This window comes from Patella vulgata, chromosome 2, assembly GCF_932274485.2.
Source record: "Patella vulgata chromosome 2, xgPatVulg1.2, whole genome shotgun sequence".
NCBI classification, from domain to species: domain Eukaryota; kingdom Metazoa; phylum Mollusca; class Gastropoda; family Patellidae; genus Patella; species Patella vulgata.
In genome coordinates this window covers 24,209,540-24,236,040 of record NC_065880.2, presented here as the reverse complement: position 1 = coordinate 24,236,040, position 26,501 = coordinate 24,209,540, and the positions used below count along the sequence as shown (strand labels likewise).

The window sequence follows — 26,501 nt, the reverse complement described above, 5'->3', positions numbered from 1 at the left end:
ACATCACAATATTAGAAGACACAGATTGCTGAAATAGACTTGAGGTTTATCTGAAAAGATTACGTTATTTATACCAGATTACAGGAATGTTGAATGTTTTCAGAAAGTAGAGGCGTGAAGTAGTTGATAGCCATCTGACTATTTATTGCCTATATAGTTAATAGGTTTATTTCTGCTAACTGTTAGATAAATCTCACCATTCACAGACTTGACAAGATGTCCTATATCAACTGATAATCAATTTATACAATTTACTATCTTACATAACCATTAACCCTAACACATGACATATCATGATTATTCAAACTCTTTAGATCGTGGTGGGAAACAGATATCCCTGGCTCAACATAAAAGAAATCATGAATGAATAATATTTTGACAAACATGTGCAGTATGTATGGATGACAATAAAAGAACATGTTGAGTTAATTAAACGAGCAAAGCTTCTTTTACTTTTATTCTATTTTAGTAGCATACTTATTTCGTTTCTAACATCACTTAAAGCCAGTAACAGTCGTTTGAGGGACTTTTAATCCCTTGCAAACTACATTGATTCTCTAAAATGGTTCAATTCCATTAAGTATCTACAAAGATACAGAGAATTGAAAATTTTGCAACATTTGTCAGCCTCCACAGAGCATAGAAACAAGCCAGTGCCACCTATAAATGTCAGTTGAAATGTTTTGATGGGCTTTTGTTTTTAATCCAAGATTTACTACCTTTGATATTTTTGTTTTGTTTTCTTAATTATATTTTAGACAATCAATTTGAGTAAATCTTAAGCTGGATATATATATATATACTTCAGCCAATTTGCTTCAGGAAGTAAATAGTATAGGAACTCTATGTGAACATAACTATTTGTTAATCCACAGTAGAAAGAGTGAGAGAGAGAAATGGGGTTTAACGTCCACTTAACACAAGCTAGGTCATTTCAGGACTAACATATGGTTCAATTTTATTTCCATACTTCGCTTGCACGTAGGGGTCTTTAGCAGTGGGAGGAAACCGGACAGGCGACCCTACTCCTTGTCCCGTACAAGCGGGGAATCGAAACCATGCCACTTGACTCAATGACAGACCTTATGATCCACATTAGAAGTTGTGAAGCTTTTCTTGAGATATCACTGACTAGAAAAGAATGATGAGATATTTCCAAGTGCTAGTTCATGTGACATATTCAGTGTCATCAAACGGACATATCTCTTACCCCAATTCTAATCCAAAACGTTGATCCACACCTATTTGGTTTGGGTAAATCTGCCTATTGCAGGTCTTTCATTGCATCAACTTTCGATGCCATCGGATTGTTCCGATTTTAAGTTGATTAGAAGCGTGGTCCATTTAATGATTTAATTTAGAAATTGAGAAGCGAAGCAAAGACTTGAATGACCAGTACGGTGGTTAAGATCAATGCACACATCTTGTCATAACTACAATCATTGATAACTTCACTCAAAATAAAGTAATTTGAATGACATTTTCATTCTATTCATTTTGCATTATCTATATTTGAAATATTATAGCGAGAACCCTCAGCTCTTTATCAAAATCTTACATACTGTCCCTTTAAGGTATCCTTATTACAACATTTTGAGATAAAAGTGTACTGGATGCTCCGATATCAACCATGTAGGAGTAGTGGCATGAACCTGGAGTTATCTGCCTGATTTATTTTCTCTGTCTGCTTGTTGTACAACCAAAACAGGTAAAGGAGCATGTTTTTACAAGAAACGTGGTTAACCACTGGCACCGAATTTTATCTACGAGTCAAGAAGACAATTTATTACTGTAAAGATTAGGATAGTACAAGACCTATTCTCCATTGTAAATTAATTTACACGTGTAAGATTAGGCAGATGAGTCTATCTATCTTAATGGTAGCCTGTCAAGTCATAAAAAAAGATAAAACACTCGTAACAATACAATTGCGATAATTAAATAAGAATTAGTTTGGAGTTTGTTAAAATTCTGATACCAGTAACAGATATATTGTTCGTGTCAGAGAATGAGATCATAGATACGACATACAGTTGTTTTTATACTTAATCACCTTACAAAATAACTTATAAATACAAACTCTGTTGCAGCCAATAACAGCTCATATTTTTTCAAGAGTGGGAAAATATAAAGATAGGTTGCAAGGCAACGAAACATACGCCCACAGCAGCTAAATCATCCGGGCAGTCAACAAGTGTTGTTGCATATTTTTTACTTTTTTTTGGTAATAAAACATTTATAATACACTAAAATCTGAGAAAGAGTAACAACTCATGAAGTAATTATCAATCTGAGTAAGAGTAACAACTCATGAAGTAATTATCAATCTGAGTAAGAGTAACAACTCATGAAGTAATTATCAATCGGATGATAACTTCAGCCTCTAGAATGTCACAAGTTTTTTCAAAGTGATCAAGGGCCATAAGTTTGGCAGTAATTATCGGAAATTGTTGAAAATCAATAGGATTCTTTGTCTCATGACCTAAAATACTGTGTATAAATTTAAAGTCAATCGGATATTAACTTTAGCCTCAAGAGCATCCACAAGATTTTTTGAAGTGATCAAGGGCAGTAATTATCGGTAATTGCTGAAAATCAATACGCTTCTTCGTCTTATGACCATAAACACTGCATATAAATTTAAAGTCAATCGGATATCAACTTTGGCCTCTAGAGCGTCCACAAGATTTTTGAAGTGATCAAGGGCCATAACTCTGGAAGTAATTATTGAAAATCGCTGAAAATGAATAGACGTCTTCGTCTCATGACCTTAAACACTGTGTATAAATTTAAAGTCAATCGGATATTAACTTTGACCTCTAGAGCGTCCACAAGATTTTTCAAAGTGATCAAGGGCCATAACACTGGCAGTAATTATAGGAAATCGCTGAAAATCAATAGGCTTCTTCGTCTTATGACCTTAAACACTGCTGTGTATAAATTTAAAGTCAATCGGATATTAAATTTAGCCTCTAGAGCGTCCACAAGCAATTATGGACGCCGGACCGCCGGACGGACGGACGGGGGCGTATAAAAATTGATCGAAATGAAATGAGATTTAAGCTCATACTTTTAGGCACGAATTAGGCTAATGAAGATAGTCTGCTATAAAGGAAATTTTGCACGAACAGTGGGGCTATGGCCTACTCTTATTTCAAATTCTGTCAAGGGTTCTGAATGCCAGTTTCCAGTCCATCCAAAAGACTCCCAATAAAGCCAGTGTGATTCTTGGAAGACAATAAAATCAAACAATGAATGGATACTATTTGTATACATGTATTTCTGTGTTAAAAGTCTTCTATGAATTTCTTTAATATACTAATATAAATCAACCTAGTTTCATCTTTAAACAACAAAAAACTTTTCATCAATACCTGAAACAAATCAATAAAAACCAACTGATCCACTTCTTGATTAAATCTAGGTTAAAGTACCTATCTGTAGAGAGTCTGTCAAATATTTTTATACTGCCGTTAATCAATATTGTGTCTTATACAAAAGGTAGGCCTAGTTAAAAAAAGTCATCAGAGAACACACCTTTAGGTCTGGAAATAATAGTTTTACGTGAAATAATGTTAGGCACTATTGAAATTGTACCTGACAATTTCAAATCTGTGTGTACATTGTATTAAATATATCAATAAAACACAAAATAAGATCAATTTGTACTTGATAGAATTCCAGGTACCAGAGGAACTGTGCCTAAATCTGTGTCTGACAATGTCTGTGACAGGTGCTTTATATCTAGGCTTGTGAAAATATAAAGGGAGCAGACCATAAGGTGTTGGGGCTAAATGGGCAGAAATCAATATTTGTGAAAATATAAAGAGAGCAGACAATAAGGTGTTGGGGCTAAATGGGCAGAAATCAATATTTAATTAAATACTTTTTTGTCTAAATTGTAGATTACTTGAGTTATGTACTTGTACCATTTGTTTTGTCTACAGTTTGTTGTGCGGTTCTCTTGCATTGTCTATTAGAAACTAGATATTCAAATACGCAATTTCTGTGGCCCCAAACTGTTTTTAATCTTCTTTGAACAACCAAAAGCCAAATATTTTGTGTTGGTACAAAAAAAATGTGTAACCATGACGAAAAGAATTATAGACTATCCTAGATATACCCTTTGACCTCTTCTCAAAAATCATGATACATCTTTCCTTCATGTATTTTTTAATTCTTTCTTGGTACATGTATTATGTTTTTTCCTTCTAGCTAAACCATGTGGTGCCACTAGTAACAACAGCTGTTGGAACAACCATCCTTGCATACCTGCTGATCATATTTGATCAGTCTAATGAACTATAACAAATTAAACAGTAGAGTAGCACTCCTACGCCTGTTAAGCTGTATTTAATAGATATATAGTCTTACAACAGTTCATGGTAACTCATAGATCTTAATTCTTTTACTGTACTCTAGGAGGTTATTCCTTACCCCGGTAACTATAGTTTATTATGAATCATCAAATAGTCAAACTGACTTAAAGAGGCATTATTCGAAAGCTAAATCTGCCTATTGCAAGTCTTTCTTTAGAAATTAAAAGTTATATTAACTATTAATTAGACATTTATTAATTCATAACATGACAAGACCATACAGGCTCCGATTGTAAGTAGATTAGAACAGTTTGGCCATTTAATGGTTTAATTTAAAAATGGAGAAGCCAAGCTAAGTCTCAAACAACCAGTACGGTACTTACGGTAATAATCAATGCACACATCTTGTTAAAACTACAAAAATTGATAACTTCGATCACAATAAAGTAATTTGAATGCAAGTTTCCATATATCTATTTTTAAACTATTATAGCAAGAACAGCTATAGTAGTGCATCTTTAAGGTATTGCTAATGATGTTTTGAGTAAGACCTAAATAAACAAATTGTCTTAAGTATATGACTCAATTATTAATAGAGAGAGAGAGAAATAGGTTTAACATCCAATCGACACAAACTAGGTTATTTTGGGACTAACATATGGTTCAATTTTATTTCAATAATTCGCTTGCAGGTAGGGGTCTTTAGCCATGGGAGGAAACCGAAGAACCCAGGGAAAACCTACGAGGTTGGACAGACGAGCATACTTCTTGTCTCGTGCGACGGGGGAATCGAAACCCCGCCAGTTGACTCAGTGACAGATCTTATGATACAGCACATATGCGCTAAACATTCGGCCACCCACCCCCCACCCCCCAATTATTATTAATATTAGTTACACATCAGTCCCCAAGTTCACAAAGCATCTACTTAACTTTCAATCACTGTTTATGACAAATATCTTTGATCCAGAAACACACAACTTTGCACATAGTTTTTTTATTTATGTATTTGATACATTAAAACAACAAAAGTTTTATAAATGGCTATATTTTTGTTAAAATAAGGCAATTTTGAGTAAATTCTTAACTTAAGTCTGAGACTGCACAGGGCTCTCATTTCAGTCATATTCACTATTCTTGACTGACTGGCAGTAAACTCAACTGGTTGAAGAATTTACATGTTCACAAATACTTAAAAATATATAATGGTAGAGAAATTGAGATAATATTAAAAATCATCATATTTTGGTGAAAAAATGTCAGACTAATCTGAAGAAAAAATATAAGACTTACCTTTTTTTGATTTTGCACCTATTTTTAATTTGGACGGCCATGTTATCTGTGTGTTTGTTTCTTCCATAATCTGTATAAGGACAAAAACATTTTTCAATATAACATAGATTGCCAGACAACAAAACCCGACAGCAGGTATGTCCAAACAGTCCATAATGGTAGTTGCATTTTGAATTGAATCTTGATATAAATGGAAAGCAAACTCTATACTGTATAATAACATTCCTGTAACCCAGTTCAATTGTACATCTTTATATAGTTAAATCTTAAAGTGGCATATCAAGTCTTATTAAATAATGAATGAGGGATGGATCATATATTTAAGATCATTTAATGGGGGAACTGAGGGATGGATCATATATTTAAGATCATTTAATGGGGGAACTCATTACCAGCATCATAAATCCTATGCAGTTGGTCCAAATTATTGTTTTTCTTGGTTTATTTGTATTCTGAGTAAAAAAAAATAGAAGAGAAATGTGCCACTACCCCACCCAATCTGTTACAAAAACAAAACTATTTACAATTTTTGCCCAACTACACGACATGATATGCATTATACAGCACATTCATATCAAGTCATGAGTAAAATAACACCCTCTCCTTGTTATCCTGTCAACATGTCAAGAATTCTAACAATTCTGACTTCTGAGTGTTATCCAATCTTTCAAGAGCTTGAAAAAAAATAAACTTGCACCTAATGACAGTGCACTAAGTTATCCTACATCAAAATCATACAAGTTGTAAAGTTCAGTTCACACAAAATCCAGGTTTTGGCAAAATTCAGCCAGATGATGTCCTCCAATTTATGAAATCATTTTTTTTTTATTATTAATCTAAAAAGATGATAACTCATTACTTACCCTCTGAAAGAAGTCTTCTGCACCTTCATCGTCATCAAATCCATCGGGTGCTGCAAAAATTCAACAAAAATTTAAAATATAATGTTTCTCTGTGAACCTAAGCCTTGAAAAAAGGAACTGCTTACTGACAATGTTGTCAGGCACAATTTTTCTGGTGTCTGTGATTTTATATGCCACTGATTTGTGCTCTTTTCTGTTTCTAGCGCTTCATTATGCATGTGGTTCTAAGCACATTCACTTTTTAAGTTAGTCTTAAAGTTCTGGGTGAAAGAGGACTCACGAAGGGTGTTTGGAAGATCTTTCCACATTTTAGCTGCTTTGACATAGAAAGCTAAGTCACCAGAACGTTTATTATATTTCGGAATCCTCAATATGCTTCTATAGAAATCGAAGAGTTGTTTTAAATAATTGGGTGCAGTGTCAGAATAAATTGATTTAAACACATTCGCAATATCTATATAAATATTTTTAATAAATGTCCAGCACAAAGTTAAAAATGTCAGGTACAACATTATTATTACTTGACATTTTGTCCGAATCAAATAAAATCATTATTTCTTGGCCCATATGGACAACTTTTGATAGGTATGAATTTGAATTAAGCTTATAGACTTGAGAATAAATAACGCCATAATGAATTCTTTGAAACTGCTGATCTTGAGTAGTAAATGCTCACATCAGGGGTCTTAATTGGGCTGATGGCCTGACAGGCTAAAAATGATCAATAGAATCCATGTTAGACCACTTTGCTACTCATCTATCCCTTTCCTGAAAATTAGGTTAGATGTCCACTTGACACAAACTTGGTAATTTCGGGACTAACATGACTCTATTTTATTTCAATAATTTGCTTGCATATTGGGGTCCTTAGCAGTGTGAGGAAACTGGAGGACCAGGAGAAAACCCACAAGGTTAGACAGGCGACCCTATTCCTTGTCACGTATAAGCTGGGAATTGAAAACATGCCACTTGACTCAATGACAGACCTTATGATCTAAAGTGCATGTGTTAAACCATTCGGCCACCCAATTCCCCTCTTTTTTAAAGGAGAATTCAAATTGCAGTAAAGGACTAAGAAAATGTTATCTTGTATACAGAATTATTACTGGAATACCTGAAAAAACAAACTAGTTTATTTTAGAATACAAATCCAAACAATTATTCAGTTTTTGCGGACAACTATGTGATTTATCTTCAATCTTAGAAAATCTTTTTCCCTACAAACTTCTGTCTGTCATCACCAGTAATAACTTTCGTTACCATGTTATACGATATTTATTTTGACATAAACAGAGAAATTATACACCAGAAGATATAGCCATATTGTAAATAATTTAACACATACTGATAGTTGTGATAACATGACACAAAAAATAAAACCATGACACAGTTTTAAAATTGAAAATAAAATAATAGGTATATTCCCCAGAGAGAATCAAAAGATTAGAAATGATCATTTTAAGTGTACTAATGATAAATGCAATCATATTATCCTGTGCCATATGTGGTTGAGAGAGGGATATTAAAATGGGCTAAGTCAATCCCTCTTATCGTCCTTGATTAGTTTCCAGAGCTGATCGCATAAACCAAACTGTAAAGATATCTTTATGAAACTTTGTTCATACATGAAACTACATGTACAGAAGTTGTGACTTTTGTTAATTAAAAATTTATTGGATTTAATAATTTCTAAGTATCCCTGAAAACAATTTCAATAGCCATTGGAAGAACGTTTTTTCAACACTGCCTAGAATAACAAAAGTTTTTATCCTTTTATTAACTTTCAAATTATGTAGTTTTGAAACTTTGAAGTAACTAAAACCTGCATAACATTTCTTTGTGTCGAGTTAGGGGGATACCTACAGTACCAACTTCCAACCAGACTATACTATAATACCATCATGGCTCCGTCAATGTTAATCATGGTATAATGATAATAAAATACCTACAACCTACTGTACTTTTCTTTACCTATATCATCATTAGATCTATTTTTAGTTAGTAAGAATGGTATCTACTCAGGAAATAAGCTTTAAATAGAATGTATGTGTCTGTCAATCAACTATATTGACTATAGCCACTACTTATTGCAGTTGTTTATTAAAATAAACCAATCATGTGATCATAAATAATCGAATTTCCACATTCCATTCTTTAGACAAATATCATCTATATTAAAGGGACTATCCCGATTTGAACAGAGTCTCAAAAATAAAAATCCACTATATTGACTATAGCCACTACTTATTGCAGTTGTTTATTAAAATAAACCAATCATGTGATCATAAATAATCTAATTTCCACATTCCATTCTTTAGACAAATATCATCTATATTAAAGGGACTATCCCGATTTGAACAGAGTCTCAAAAATAAAAATCCACTATATTGACTATAGCCACTACTTATTGCAGTTGTTTATTAAAATAAACCAATCATGTGATCATAAATAATCTAATTTCCACATTCCATTCTTTAGACAAATATCATCTATATTAAAGGGACTATCCCGATTTGAACAGAGTCTCAAAAATAAAAATCCTAGTAGGTATGAAATTTAAGTGCCAAAATATAGAGGAATGGTGTATTTACCTTGTCTCAAAATTCGAGCCCAAATATTGAGTCGTGTGGACGTGAACGTCAAAACTACTTATCAGGATACGTAACCCTTTTAAGATTTCAGGTCAATTTTTTCGTTGGGTGACCTGATAATCGATTCCCATTCCTTTAGAGGTCTATGCTGTGAATGACCCACGTGCTGTACTTGATAACGAAAGGTAAATTTCACCTACACATTATTTTTATAAAATAAAAGTCTGGTTTTATCCAGACACCACATAATGCAGCTTGGAACACGAATCTCCATTTCCAGATGAAGACTGACAGGTTTAAGTTGTTTGAAACGTATCACGCATATTGAGTTAGTTGCTCGGTCCTAAGGTAGAGGATTTTAAGCTATTTTAACACAAAAATAAGGAGTTTTATTCTCTAAAATATTATTGGGATTGGCCCTTTAAGATGGTTTGTGAGTTGTCCGTGCAGTAAATAATCGTTGAACAGAAACAGTATGTACTGTTAAAAGTTCAAACACTCGGAGCATCGCTCAAAATAAAGTAATTAAAATGAAATTTTCAAAATATTCATTTTATTTTTCATTACCATATCTATTTCTGAACTATTTTTACAAGATTGACATCTCTTTACATAATGGATTTTAAAATTATAAAAATATTAGATTGGATTTGTATTACATGTAGGTGTGTCCAACCATTTATCACCTGTTCAATTTAGATGCACACCTACATGTTGTGTGTATCAACATAAATTTACTATTCTTTAAAAAAAAAAAACAGCAACAGACAGAAATAAAACTAGGAATATGCATGACATACATATAAATATATCAAATTAAAAACCAACAGACACTTTATAACGCAACTTGTCTACAACTAAAAGAGAAAGTCTCCAGGCAGCCAATAAATTGATTTGATGTTGTGATCTTTTTCATGTCACGCTTTGTTTGAAACTAACTTTGAAAGAGAAAAACTCAAAGTGTTGACGCCCTATCATAGTGATTATATTACCTCGCAAAAGCTGCATGAATAAATTCATTGTGTAGGAATCAGAAACAGATGTGAGTTCCTATGATTAAAATGTACGTTAAGATCTACAATATATTTCTTTCACTACAAATAACCAAAAACTTTAAACTCTATTATCAAACTTGTAACTTATAATCAATTAAAGAGGCAACATGCCAGACTCAATCATACCTGTCAAATGAAATGAAATGGGGTTTAACATCTTACTTTATTTACACCGACTGGGTTAATGAAGACAGACATACGCCATGCAGTGTGCTTATGAGGGAATTGCTTTGTTTATTTTTTTATTTTTATATACAGGAATTATATTTTTGTTTTTTACTAATTAAGTCTATATTTACACAAACACAAGTTATGTACTTGTATTAATGTATATCTGAATATTAACAGCATGTATTTCTTTTTCAAATCATGGACCTTGTAGTACATAATATAATCAAATGGATAATGATTTCTAATATACAGCAGCTATTTGCCTACAATACAAGGTTTCTTCTACGTGCATGCGAACAAGTACACAGTGGAACTTAAGTTTTTCATCCTATCTGAACAATTAGACATTTTTCTTAAAGACCACGTAAGATCAAAAATCTAAATTGCATGTATGTATAGCCCATGGTTACTATATCAACTTTAGGCCACGTGTCAAATAAAGATGACTCAAGAAATTAGCGCATTTACCGGTAATTTGGATAACCCCGTAAAACTTGATATCCCAAACTTAAGTACAGAAATACAAATGGTGCCAGTCATTTGTCGATATATTCATTATTAGCTATATATAATAATAATAACCATTTCTATACATAAAGAACAACTACAGTGAATATGGAATTTTCCGATGACTATGCATAACATGTACAATAAATCGCACTCATTTCTCTGCCAATCAACGCTTGGTATCTTATTATCATGTACCGTTCCATGTACTACGGGTGTAGTAAATGAGGTTAAACTTCGCCACGAAAATTGCACGGGATCATTCGTGGAGTTCCTGGTGCCGTTTGGTGAATGATTAAACTGTCAATGCTGTTGTTGTTGTTGATTACAAATTTAACGTCCAATACATAATGCATGATATTATGGACAGGTTGATTTAATTAAGTTATTTATTTGAATAAAAAATAGAAGTTAGTTAAAAACACTAAATAATAAAAAGTTCTTGTATATCTAAACGTCACTTTAAAACAGATTTAAAATAATTAAAAGTTCTTGTATATCTAAAAATCACTTTAAAACACGGTTTTAAAAATCGTTGTCGTGGGAAGAGAGGGCGGGTCATCTTCTCACTTTGTCATAATGATGGTTAAAATAGGAGATGCAATTGTAAAATACTTTTATTATAAAGAAGATAACCGATGTTAGACATTATAACCTAATCGTATCAAAAACGTTAATCCACCCATCAATTAAATGTTGTTTAAACACAGGTGAGCAATAATTATTGGGTATATAGTAATTTTAAAAAAACTTATTAGTAAAACTTAATTATTTTGTACAATTAATGTGTGTGTGTGATTCTACCATTAGTTCATACGGGTGTAGTAAATGAGGTTAAACTTCGCCGCGAAAATTGCACGGGATCATTCGTGGAGTTCCTGGTGCCGTTTGGTGAGTGATTAAACTGTCAATGCAATTGTAAAATATATACTTTTATTATAAAGAAGATAACCGATGTTAGACATTATAACCTAATCGTATCAAAAACGTTAATCCATCCATCAATTAAATGTTGTTTAAACGCCAATCAACAAATAATACGAGGCTACTTGATTACAAAAACACTGGTAAGCAATAATTATTGGGTATATAGTAATTTTAAACAACTTATTAGTAAAACTTAATTATTTTATACAATTAATGTGTGTGTGTATGATTCTACCATTAGTTCGTTCTTAGAGTGATGTCTTTGATCTGGCCGACGTAAAAAAAGATAATTACCTAATCAACATTCTTAATCCCACTAACACTCACTGCTAACACCAACTTGAAATTAATTTATGACCCATGTCTGTATAACTTTTATAGTTGGATTGATTAATCAATGACAGATATTAACGACACTACACTTTATGTGGAAAAGCGAAGTGCTCTCAGTAAAAACCACATAGCTGGACCCGTATATTATTTACATATTAAAAGTGTTCGTCCAATAAGTTCCATATTCTAAAAAATTAATTAAGAGTTCAGGACTTCAAAGTTTAAAAGTTGTAGGCACTCTAAATTGGATCTTAAATTAAAATGAATTACAAAACAAATTATTCCGTAGTCAATTGTTTTATTTAATTAGGGGGATTAAGGAATCATTCAGGCGTTAAAGAATACACACGCCGGCTGTATATATAGCTAATTAAGGAATAAACATTCCGAATATGCATTCGGTCACTGTGGCGTCACTGGCGTCTGAGGGGATTAAGAGTGTTTTCGATAATTGGCAAAGCCGTTTTTACGGAAGGTCAATTTTTACGACTTTGAGTGAAGATAACTGACTTAATTTCAACCAGATTGGCGTGAACTTGCCGTAAAGTGGATATAGTAACCATTGGCTACACGTATCTCAAATTTTCCGGGACCATCTTATGTGCACTTTAATGAGGCCTTCCATCAACCACAAATGGGGTTACCAGGCTGGAATATCCTGTGGCACTTTCTTGCCCAACAAAGGGATAGAACCGCGGAACTCTTGTTTAGTGAGTCAGCGCTATACTCAAAAAGCCTGTGTGGCTTCCATTCCAGTTAACCATTTTAATTTTTGTACCTGGTACTTTATTGTTCTCCAGAACACACTGTCTCCTCTTAAGACTGTAACGAACATAATTGTGGACAAAATATGATAGTGTATATAAAGTCAAATGTTTTACAGACATTTCTGTACTATACAATATAAGGTACGCTTTCACTCCGGCTCCTCTCGACACACCTCAACTTTCCTTTGTGGGAGTCATTAAAGATTCCCGCAAATTAGCTAAATCACTCTCCTAAATATAAAGATTAATAAACTATCAAGGCATCAGCCTAATAAACACCTACACCAATTTAAAACATTCTACATGTAGCTCAATTAGAAGGAGAAGAGTTATTGTGTGACAGATAGACAGACCCATTTTAATAGTTGCCTACTTTCTTCGAAAGGCGGGGGGCAATTCAAATATCTATCCTTTATGTTTTTTAAAAATATGTTACAGATTCTCTCTGCTACCCTTAACAAAACCATGTTTATTATAGTATTATTTACAGTGCCATAATTAACTGTACTTCGATAATTAAATGGAACAGAAGCAATTTTACAATCTTGTTTACGCAATAACTAAATTACAAATTGCAGAGTTACCTACAGAATATAAAGACACACTAGACTTCCAGCTTTGATAGCAGTTTATATTTTTGAGTAATATGAATCAGTTTTCAAAATTGAAAATAACATTAACAAGCATTGTTTTTCCCTGTCTGTGGGAACTAGTATTGAAAATTACTATAAATCCCACTTAATGTTCTTTACTTCCAAGTAATAAGCTTAAGTCTAGACCAATATTTCCTTTGACAAATGCTTTCCATACAATTACTTTGGTCTTCGTTGGGATGTTGGGTGGTTGAGTGGTCTAAAGTGTGTCATTGAGTCAAGTGTTGTGGTCTTGATCCCAAGTATGTACGGTATGTGACAAGTAGTAGGGTCACCTCGTGACCAGGATAGCCTTGTGGGTTTTCTACAGGTTCTTGAGTTCCCAGTCACTGCTAAAGACCCCTACACACCAGCTAATTATTGAAATAAAATTACACTATATATTAATCCCAGAGTGTCCTGGTTTGTGGCAAATGGACATTAAACCCCATTTTTCTCTCTCGCTATTCAAACTATAATTCTGTTGTTACTACACACATGACACATTACACTGTATTTGCATGTTATATACACTACTTTTAAAATAATACCTTAGTTTATGTTTTCAATTTAAATAGCAAATAACAACAAACGGTATATACTAAAATAATTGAATAAGGCTGCCAAGAGGTGTGCGTGCAAGCGTTTAAATGTAAGTAAGATTTAAAATGTTGTTATGCCAGGAGAAAAAAACATGAAACTGCAGAAACATGGCAGATGATAAGAATGAACTGTTAATGGTCCTGATTAAGTCTGTTTATATAAGAAACTTTATCTGCATCAAAAATGTGCAGTGTCAAAAACCTCATTTTATAAACATATTCTACCAGTCTGAGATATACATAAGTTCCTTGCAGGTGATTACAGTGCTACTTGTACCCCTTAAGGGCATACTGGGGTGAATGTACGTACATTGCAGGTCTTTATTTTGACTTCAAATGTTATATAAACTTTTAGACATTATTTCACATGACCCGCCTATAATCAACTCGTTTTCCCAAGATTTAAATGATATTTAAAAATTTGACGATAAAATGGATAATTACGACTTGACTAAGTGTCCATTGTCAAGTACTATTGCTATATATATATATATATACATATAAGGCCAGCTCTTTTTCTAAATATTACATAATGCATCTTTAAAATGGTATTTCTGAAATAGTATGACCCCAATTTTAGCTATTTCTTAACAAGTTAAATTTTTGGCCGTGTAATAGCAACACTCTTAAAGATGCATTATATAAGAGCTAAATCTGTCAATTGTATGTCTTTTTTCTGGCTTTAAATATGATATAAATTATTACTTAGACATTTATTCACATGATGGCTCAGATATTGAATGGATTAGACAATGTCTGCCATATCTTCATTAAATGTTAAAATGGAAAACTGAGAGTTTGTTTTTTTTATTGTTGTAGCAATGGTACTTGACAATTGAGACTATTTATGCCATTTCTTGTCAAAACTTCAAACATTCATAACTTTACTCAGAATAAAGTACATGAAATTTAACTGAATGATTAAAATGACAATCAGTGGCTTACAGGGACTATCCTGATTTGGACAGAGTCTCAAAATTAAAAGTTCGAGTTCATATGAAATTTAAGCGCCAAAATATAGAGGAATGGTGTATTTAGCTTGTCTCAAATTTTCAGCTCAAAATATTGAGTCGTTTCTACGTGAATGTCAAAAATGCTTAACCGGACATGTAACCCTTTTAAAATTTCGGGTCAATCTTTTCGATGGGTTACCTGATAATCGAGCCCCGTTCCTTTAGAGGTGTATACATTAAATGACCCATGTGCTGTACTTGATAACGAAAGGTAAATTTCACCTACGCATTAGTTTTATAAAATAAGTCTGGCTTTATCCAGATACAGCATAATACAGCTTGGGACACCGTTCTCCATTTCCAGATGAAGACTGACGAGTTTAAGTTCTTTGAAAACGTATCACAAATATTGAGTTAGTTGCTCTGCCCTTAGGTAGAAGATTTTAAGGGATTTTAACACCACATTAAGCAGTTTTATTCTCCAAAAAATTACCGGGATTGGCCCTTTAAATGAACTAAATTAAATAACATTAATATTTCTATGATTATATATTACCAAATCAATTGTGAAATTGTACATTAAAATCAAGATACCACTTTTTATTAAGAACACCTACGTAAGAATAAAGATTCCTTAAAAACTTGTGTTTTCTACCTTTTAATACTCGCCAATATTAGCCATGAAAAAACAGGATATCTGGATAACATATCAAACTATACAACACTTCAATAATCCTAGTCTACATGACAAGCTTCAACTACTTTTTCCATTTTTATTACAGAAGTTTTGCACGAATAATGTTTTACAGGTTTAAGGTAATTGTTATTGCTGCTAAAATGCCTCATTTATTCTGACAAAACATATATGCATTAACCACACACAGATATTCTATACTATTTCTTATAGTAACATATATGTAGTTGAATCTTCAAAAATAAAAATTCTGGTTGAGTTTGTTGCAGTAAGGCTGCCAAACTAGTCCATAGCGAACTTTATAACCACAATAATAGTTTCATTACAATACTAGAATTCAAAACAAGTGGTTTCTCCAGGCGCAATAAACTGTTCGGTCTTTTAAAGATACATTATGTAAGATTTAGATAAAGAACTAGCCATTCTTGCTATAATAGTTCGAAAGTAGATGATGTAAAATGAATAATTTGAAAATTTCATTCAAATTACTCTATTGCAAGCGAAGATATTAGCCTTTGAAGGTTTGACAGACGTGTGCAATAATTTCAACCACTGTACTGGTTGATCGAAGCTAAGTCACGGTCCTCCATATTTGATTAAATCAATATATCGCTGAACCATTCTAATCTATTTAATATCAGAGAAATCCGATGCCATCGAGAGTTGATTAAGGCCTGGATCAGTTAATTAATGCCTAATTAATACTTTAGTAAACATTTCAGACCTAAAGAAAGACCTGCAATAGGCATATTCAGCTCTTGCATAATGCATGTTTAAGTTAAGCTGGTTTTAAAAAGCCATCAATTGTTAACATGTCGTCTGAACACAAAGATGGGGCAAAAGTGTACTCAAGAAGGCTTTTTCTTTTTTCTTGGTCACCTGAATGGGTTGGCTTAAAATTGCCTGCTGTACCTAGATTTGGGCCTGTGCATAAAATTACTTTGAAGAGAAAAGTTTTAGTGGAATATATATGCTTGTGTAATTAACGGTGACTTTGACTCCCACTACTGTAATGCATATAATGTCATTAATGTCATATTACTCAATAATAGAGGGGAGGGCACATCTTCATGGTATTTTAGTTGATTAAGTCAGTATTAGAACATTTTGACAGCCCAATGCCCCCCCCCTCCCCACATTAAATTTGCCAGTGATGTCATATTAATAGCATGACACATTGTACATAGCTTGCGGCATGCATACTACCCTAGTAGAACTGGGTTGAAATTACCGGTACACTGTATATGCTGTCTACCATATCCTGGAAAGCTTCTTCAAGACCAGACAAATTTAGCTATTATATTCAAAAGAAATCATATTCCTTTACTTTAAGAGAAATGAAATGGGGTTTAACGTCCTACTGTTCTGCTCCTATACTGGGCTAATGAAGACGGGCATACGCCATACAGTGTGCGATGAGGGAAATTTTGCCCGGACAGCGGCACTATCGCCTACTCTTATATCGAATTCCAACTGCCAAGGGATCTTTTACATGCATTCCAATGTATACACGGGACCTCGGTTTTTCATCCCATCCGAAGGACTAGACAGCTGTCCTTGTCAGGCCTTCCGTCCTGCATCCCTGACAAGGGGGGAACCACGTCGGAAAATTTACAAAAATAATATGGCAGGTTTCTACTTAGGAGGACTGGGCTTGGATTCACAGTTTCACACCACATGTATAACATCTCTTCTGCCTAGCACAGGCATAAAATTGAATATGGAATGGTTTAATTTGAGTTTATATGAAGAAAAAGTTCAGAAAACAGTGCATTCATTTCTTCAGTGTCAAAGATAGGTTGCCAGGCAACAAAACATACGCCCACAGCAGCTAAGTCGTCCGAGCAGTCAACAAGAGTTGTCGCATATTTTTTTCTATTGTCGGTAATGGAACATTTATAATACACTAAAATCTGATTAGGAGTAACAACTTGTTAAGTAATTATCAGAAAACCATTAGAATTTCTTTGGCTTTTAGTTCTGCCCCATACTAACTTTTCATATATACGAATCATTTAATATCATGCATTTAGCTGTTCAAGTTATCAAAATTCATTGAAAATCGATATACCTTAAACTCTGTGTATAAATCTAAAGTCAATCGGATGATACTATGGTCTCTAGAGCACCTGCAAGATTTTTCAAAGTGATCAAGGGCAGCAATTATCGGATATCGTTGGAAATCAATAGGATTCTTCATCTCATGACCTTAAACACTGTATAAATTTAAAGTCAATTAGGTGTTAACTTTAGCTTCAAGAGCATCCATAAGCAATTGTGGATGCCGGACGAATGGCAATATACAACCACATTTTAATGTGGGCGTATAATACAAAGGTTTGGACTAAAATATTTAGGATATTCAGAAAATAATCCTAGGTAGGTGATAGCAAGCAATGTTATAATTTATTTGCTACCACCAAATGGCGATATGACATTCAATTCACAAGAGAGAATTTGTCGAGACAGTTTGCTGTAAAGGGCACAAGATCACCACAGTGTAGAGTGTGGAGTGGTATGTTACATCTTTCATAAACCTGTAGCATATGATGTTCTCCTAAATTTATTTAGAAATGTAAATTAGATTATTTTTCACACATTTAAAACGTTTTGGGGTAAATATGTGGGAACACAGCACTAGTTACATGATTACACAGTTGTTTGTTGTTTTAAACAAATGACCAAAATACATATACATGTACATATAAACAGGTGTTGCTAACAAGTAAAGTTTTCATAAACAAGAGAGAGATAAATGGGCTTTAAAGGTAGTTTTACCAAGTTGTATATTGTTCCAAATTGATCAATCATAACGTAACCATCTGTAGTACACATTACTTCTTACGTCCGACAGAGAGAGCAAGAGAGAAATGGGGTTTAACGTCCACACGATTTACAACGGGTCATTTTGGGACTAACATTTTGATCTCCACAGGATTGTCTTTTTTGTGTTGTTATTCATATTTTTAATACATGTCCGACACAAATTTCAAAATGTGAGGTACATGTAGTCCATTAGTTCCTGCCATTTAGTCAGGTACAACTAAATAGCAAGTGGAGGAGGATTGCACCCCACAGAAACAAAACCCATAAGACAAACATGTGGACAAGACAATATTTTAAAGCCTACTACAAAATCAGGCTCTGGTGTCTGACATTTTGTCCGGGCACAGATTTTTTTTTTTTTTTTTTTTTTTTTTAAATTTTTATTGATATTTCTAATCCAATATATGTACATGTCCAACACAAATTTTAAAATGTCACATTTCGGTACGAGTCGATTAGTGCCCAGCATTTTGTCAGGTAGAACTAAAATCATCATTTCTATCAAATCAATACTGAATAGACAATAAATAGTCAAGGTAAAGATCACATCATCACTTCTGGAATTATTTCTTTGATGTTAACCTACCATATGATAGATATATACATGTATATAACAAGACTGACTGACTCGCTTAAATAACAGTCTAACATCTTATACAATATTACCATTAAACACACCTGGCAGGCCGTTTGTTGAAACCAACAACTCAAGTCATAACTTGAGAACCCGAAGTTAAAGTAAAGTAGTTATACTTCAAATCTCCCATAATGCTTAAGAAGTAAAAGATTTAACCTTTTCTATTTTACCAGCAATATCACAAAACAGACAAATTTAAAAAAAAAAAATTAGGATCTTTTATTGAAAGGTGACACGGTACGAACATTTGTTGTGTGAAATCTGATTCCAAAGTGGTGTTTTGGATCTTGTATGAAGTGTTTTTAACTTGTGATATTAAGATTCCTGCAGGCATTAAAACTTGTATAATGTCGTCTGACACTGAGAGAAATGCATTACACACAGATGTACAACATATAAATTTCATTTACGTTGTAAAACACTGCTCCAGATCTTGTTATAGGCCCTACTTAGCACATATTCCTGGGGCAAGATTTTTCAATGTGGTTTCCCCTTGTTAATGGTGCAGGACAGTGGCTTGCACGTAACAAGAACCATTGATTGTTGGAATTCTATAAACTGTATCCTGGTTGGTGCAGAAAGTAGGATGTTAACCTCTATTTCATTTCTATCTAAATGTTATAATTTGTGGTTGAAAATTTTTAAACTTAGATAGGTTTCTAAATAACAAATAAATGAACAATCCCCATAAAATGGAAAATTTGAATCGGAAAACAATCTGATTTAGAACTACAGGGCTCAACAAAAATGGCAGATCAAAGAATGACATACAAAGTTCCTTAATATTCTACAGTCACATTAATTTTTGGGCGAATGTTTTTAAGACTAAAGTGCATTATTTTGTGACACAAAAGCATCACATTTTCAGTTTTTTTAACCTTCTGATCTAGTTTTGGAGGCAATCTGAAAAAAGTTCACGATTTGGTTATTTGATTAATTCTTATGAGGTAACTTTTCATGTGGGGTGTATTGTTTGAAAGTATTTTGGCATGTTAGATTGACAGTAAATATTTACTGCGTTATAAGTCACCCACTCAATAGTAAGTTATACCACTTATCACCAAAATCTTTTTAAAAGAGCTAAACCTCTATTCTTTGGAACCTAGAATGGATGGATATGGGTCAATAGGTACATTTTAATGTAATGTGAGTGCATACATGTATATACTTTTATTTTAATTTCTAATCAATTTTGTTTGTCGAAATAAGCCAGCAGTAAAAATTGAATGGTAGTCACTCATGCCTGGTTAGTCCAGTCTACATCGAAAGTACAGTTTGACATTTTATTTACGCACTGATGTTTTGATTCGTTCATCATGGCACCTCATTACAAATGGCACTTAAATATTGGATTAGGATCCCACATATTCACGAAAAGATAATATCACCGTTGATTGGAATGGACGAATAAATGTTGTTTTCAATGTTGAAGACTCTGGATAATAATGAGTTAGAGCTTTTCCAGAAGAACTAAAAGAAGATAACATTTGATTGTTTAGGACTGAGGTTCTTTCCCACGTAGGTCAGTAAGGACTTTTAACATTTATCATTCAGGAAGTTCAAGTTTAAAGGGTTAAAAGCTGATATACATGTTACATGTAGTTTATTTCGCAAGCCTCTCATGAAAACATTGTATCTTTTATCTTTGTCTTAATGACTCCCTTCATTTAATGTTTTCATACAATTTATATTTTTTCATTAAAGAGACATTCTAGCTTTGGAGATATTTGCCATTCACTAAAAACAAAACTATTGGAATTTGACTATTTAGTTACTTTGGGTTGTTCAAATCATATTTTATGAATCATTACAAATCGATTCTACACAACGATAGTGGTGTCCCTACACAACGATAGTGGTGTTCAAGGAGTTCAGCGAATGCTCATGCAAAATGTAGACCAGAGATTTGATTTTTGATAAGTTGTGGAAAGTTTAAATTTTTGATGTTGTGGGTCTGGTGTTATAATATTAACATTTATTTTCTTGTCGAAATAGATATTCATCTTCGTAACTGAATAAAGATTTACAGACATTATATTCGTATACACTGTTTAAAACATATTATATACAACGGGTAAATACAGACCATGGTATATACATGTAACTGTACTTACGTTTATAATGCCAGTGTGAATGAGTTTAGAAAGGATATTCAAGACGTCAGTTCCTCTTACCTTGGAGCATTTGCTCGAGTTTCTTTCGATCCACCCGAAATCTATCTTCGACGAAATTCGGATCTCGTTCAATATATTCATCTCGACTTCCTTGGGAAGCTGTGTCACATATATCTCCATTATTTTCATTAATATACTGCGATTCCCTCATGCTGCCAACATGCATGGTAAGGCATTCCGCCATAGCATAGTTGTTGTCATGTGGAAACGAGGCTTTGTAATGGTAAGTAGGACAAGAAACTCGCGCAATATGGGGCTCACTTGGGGTTACCCGACTCATTCATGCCAAATACAACATCGCACTTCTCTCCCTAGATAACAAACCTTAATCTCTCAACCCTCCGTGTAACCCATCAGTATATCTCAACGTTTTTAGCTACGTTCTCGTAGCTATTCTCTCCCCACAGACTTTATGAATCATTTATTTTTGATAAGACAAGATTGAAATTATCTATGCGAATGAAAATAATAGATAGTCTTTCCTCGGGCGATCAGATTTTTGTATAAAAATCGATTTTCAAGAGAGCATTTTAATTGTCTTTAATATTTACCTAAGCTAGCCTCCAATGTGTAAAGTTGGTAGTCAATACATCATCAATTATATTTATCAATGTAAAACTTTATTATTAAAGGGATGTTATGTCACTAGGTAACCACAACAAACACTTATCGTTTCCATCCATAATAGGTACAGCTCATAAGATCGAATTCCATCTACTCAAGAGACAATACGGCTTTATTATCATTTTAATGGCACGTGCTCAATGTGGGAGAGGGAGACGCGTTGGCTCAGTGAGTAATTAGACACAGGCTCGCTATACCAGGTCTTGGGTTCGCTCTCGGTCCTCGGGATTTTCCGGCTGCGTTTCCTCTTGTCAGTGATGCAGGGCGAAGGGCCTGACAAGGACATCATCTAGTCATTCGGATCGGATGAAAAACGAGGTCCCATGTGCAGGTAAAAGATCCCTTGATAGTTGGAATTCGAAATATCCCTCATAACGCCCATCTTCATTATACTATAATTATACTGTACATAATTGAACATGCATAAATTATTGATTTAAAAATTCAGTACATGCAATACTCTTGAATAATGTCCATTGTTTATCTATTTATAACGTCATTTACTGTAAACAAACGTTAATGTTGGTTGTCAACCAAGTCAATAATTAGCGTTTTCATACGCTGTATTTGAGAAATGTGGAGGTTTGTAAGTTTTGTTCGACACTAAACGGGTAATGTATACAGTAATCATTGAGGTAAATTCCCGACTGTTTATAGAAAAATAAAGAAGCATGCGGTGGGGGTAATACCGACGATGTCGAGATGTTGTCAAGTGAAAATCACTTTGAGATATAGAAAAAAGCATACATGTATTTAGGTAAACATCACGCTAGTAACACAAATCACAAGGTGTTCGCAACCGAAAACTCCTCCCCCATACTACTACTACTACTACTAATAATAATAATAAAAACTTTATTTAATGATGCAACTTATTTAGTTTGCAAAAACACTAATCTTCCACAAGTCCCTCCTAAGCTACAAAGACATATATAAATCATGTTGAATTTACCCTGATATTACATGTATAATACATGAAATATCAGTTTTGTGGCACAATCCAAAAAAAAGGAAAAAAAAAAGAAAAAAAGCCCCAAAACAGAACGAAGTTTAAATTAGGATCTTTTCATACTCATTTCTCACTTAGCTTGGTCCCGTGACTCAGTTTTGAACTAATTTTTTTCTAAGATTTATATTCACTGTATATTTATGTATTACTAGTGTTTTTATCACCTGTTGATAATTACATTTACCGTGTAGGTAAATAATATCGTAGCCGTCTGCCAGTCTATGGAAGCATTTCCCAAACCACCCTTCCGTACAACATTCAACGCTCTGCGAAAAAAGCGAGAAAATCGGCGCCACTAAAACAGAATACTAATTGGTTTGAAATTTGGATTCTTAAATTACAAAGTTGAGAAGAGGTGCTGTAATTGCTTTTCGTTAGTATAACTGAAGGTGCGTAGAATGTTCCCTGATAACGTTTAGAAATGGTCTATAGTGTCGTGTATAAATATAATACAAAGATGGAGCATTACGCCCATTACGGGATCATTTTTCATTAGTCCGGTTGGTGCAGAAAAGTCAGAGGCGGAGAGGGGGTCGGGGCCCTCTAGCCCCCGCCCCCACCCTAAGGTATATCCGGATATTTCTAACTTATGCACTAATTTAGCGTGTGGCAATCTCATAAATTGTACATACAACGTAAATTCAAGATTAAAAAGGACCGCCAAATGAAGAAAGGGCCCCAAACTGAGAACATTAACTTGTTTAGGGGTTCATGAGCATACCATATACTCAGTCCACCCCTGTGAAAAGTAAGACGTTAAACCCCAGTCTATAAGTGGGATACCCGAATCCAAGTTTTAATCATAATATACCAGAATCTGTTTACCATCCACACTAACTGGCATGTACTGAAATTGTTGGTACAACATTGTGGACATATTTTGAAATTGTTCCCAAAAACATGTAAACCCATTAATTATAATAAACAGCCAAAACATCCATCCTCTTGATATAAAATATAAATTTAAAAAAAATCAAGAAAAAGATTTAGAAAAAAAATATTAAATGAATGTCATTAAGTACTTTGAATTTTTACTAGCATGGATTACACTGACCCAACTTTAAACATTGTGTATTTTAAAGCTTCCGCAATTTGTATATTTACCCTGATTATGAGGGGAATAAAAGTTTAATGCTCATTTGACCCATATTATAATATTAATCTTTATAACTTAACATTCTAAACACTGTATTACAAGTGTTTACTCCTTGTCACGTATAAGCTTGGTATCGAGAACCCACGCCATGAACCCCCTATCATCTTATTCTTAGACACACGTCAGTCAACGACACAGGAGGATAATACAGAATAAAAATAACATAATCCTTATAAGACATATAGAGGTAGATTTCACAAATAAAAACCACATATGGATATACTACTTCTGAATTAGAGTTTAATTGTTATCTATATATTGCTAGCTCTCATCTCGTTAATCTCTTATAATTTTTAGTTTGATCTGCTAAATTCAAATAATTTCTAATTGTTATCAATACATTACAATCTTTCAATTTGTTAATCCTTTGTAATTGTTTATCCATATTATTACTTCTCTCATCTTGTTAATTCTTAATTAATGTTAACTATATATTGCACCACATTTTTGTGTATCGAAACGTAGCATGTTAATAAATTCAGAAGTAGTATATCCATATAAGTGTTTTTAATTTTTAATCTAAAAATAACATGTTAAATTTTACTTTGTGGATAATTCATTATTTCTATCTACGAACATCGACCTGGAGATGGTGTCTAACCTAGGTTCTTTGTTTTATTGTTATTTTATATGAAGAACACATTTCGGCAATTACGTTTGTTAAATCTAAATAAAGAAATGGATAATTGACCTTAAACTTGAGCTATACGGAGGTACAATTTACAACCGCCATAACTTCAAAGTACTGCTCATTGTTGGAGCTGGATATGGCCCATGCGTTATAAAGACAGTGGCGGATTAAGCTCCACCAAGGCCTGAGGCGGCAGTTGCTGGAGGGCCTATTTATTTTTTAAAGTTAGAGCCAAGGTAGTTGCTAACATTAAAAACGTAATGTAATTTTATATGCCCATATATGACGTCACGTGGATACAATATATTAAGCAAGACATAACCGAAAACTTACAAGGATTTAGCGTACATTGTAGGCCTACGTTTAAAAAATAAGATCAGATCTCCAAACAATAGGGCCTATTTAAAATGGCGTGGGCCTAATTAATTTCGGGTCAGGGCCTATGTTGATTCCCGTTGGGCCTAAACCCCACCCCCTAACATTCATTGTCTATGCGTTTTTAATCGTATCAGACAAGTCTAAAAAAATTTGTTTTACAAAATCTTTGGGCCTGAGGCTGCAGCCTCACTGATAATCCGCTACTGGATAAAGATATTATTTTTACTATAGACACAGATTCTGTTTGGAATATGCAGACATGAAGTTCACGTGTACATGCAAATTGATCCCCATTTTTTATGAATATAACGGCTACTCCAATTTTTAAACTAATGAACACATATTGGCAAATTATTTGGTTCCGACGGCCAAGAGTTGTAGATCTATCCAGATTCCTTGCGAATTTATAATTTGAAGTTATCGAATGGCAACACAATTTATGTTTCCTGATTTAGCTTTAGTTTTCTTGTCATCTTTGGACGAATTACGAGAGGATCGGAACAATGTGTGTTTTTGAGAGGGGGCCATGATTAATAAAATTTTATATGTATGTTTATTACATCGGTAAATACGTTGTGAATATAATTTAATATTTTAATGCCTCTGGACAATTCTGCACATCAAACAACTAGCTCATGAAACACAATGACCACATAACGTTGGTCTAATAATAAGTAAACTACGAAGAGATAATACGGATTTCATTATATAAAATAAATACCCTAAAATATATTTCTGATGGATCCAGTTGAAAGTGCGTCTTTATTAAAGCCAAGCATGTATAAAGGGAGACAAATCCATTTACAAAAAAAACCCAAACAAACAAACAAAAAAGTGACTCATGAATGTTTGAAACTTACTGGGAAAACATTTCTTTGAGAGTAACATATGGTTCAATTTTATTTCAATAATTCACTTGCACGTAGGGGTCTTTAGCAGTGGGAGTAAACCGGAGCACCTGGGGAAAACCCACGAGGTTGGACAGGCGAACCTACTGCTCGTCATGTACAAGCACTTTTGGACTAAAATATCTGTATCTGTGTTGGAGGCATAGATATCATCAGATAGAGAAATTGGGTTTAACATCCACTAAACTAGGTTATTTTGGGATTAACATATAGTACAATTTCATACACTTAGGATTCCTCAGGACACACATTAGATGATTAGAAGTCTGCAACTGAACCCTCAGTCATAGGGTCTGTTATCTGAGAAATATGATTTGATCAATTCAGATTAGAATTTTCAAGGTAGTGAAATCAATTCTTTTATGTTTTTCCACCGACTTTTTAACCATTGAATTAATATGTTGAACTATTGTTCCGAAAATGCATTGTACAAATAAATAACAATCACATA

At 33.5% G+C, this 26,501-nt stretch overlaps 1 protein-coding gene across 1 annotated transcript in view; it reads right to left on the bottom strand.

Annotated features, from left to right (window-relative positions):
- LOC126810781 (protein bicaudal C homolog 1) overlaps positions 1–21,747 on the bottom strand; it is a 56,122-nt gene extending 34,375 nt beyond the window's left edge. The window contains exons 1-3 of the mRNA XM_050536047.2: positions 21,345–21,747; positions 6,476–6,525; positions 5,613–5,682 (exon numbers count right to left, since the gene is read on the bottom strand). Coding sequence (XP_050392004.2) covers positions 5,613–5,682; positions 6,476–6,525; positions 21,345–21,624 — 400 coding nt within the window. The 5' untranslated portion in view covers positions 21,625–21,747. The remainder of the gene's footprint in view (positions 1–5,612; positions 5,683–6,475; positions 6,526–21,344) is intronic.
- Positions 21,748–26,501: the final 4,754 nt, after the last annotated feature.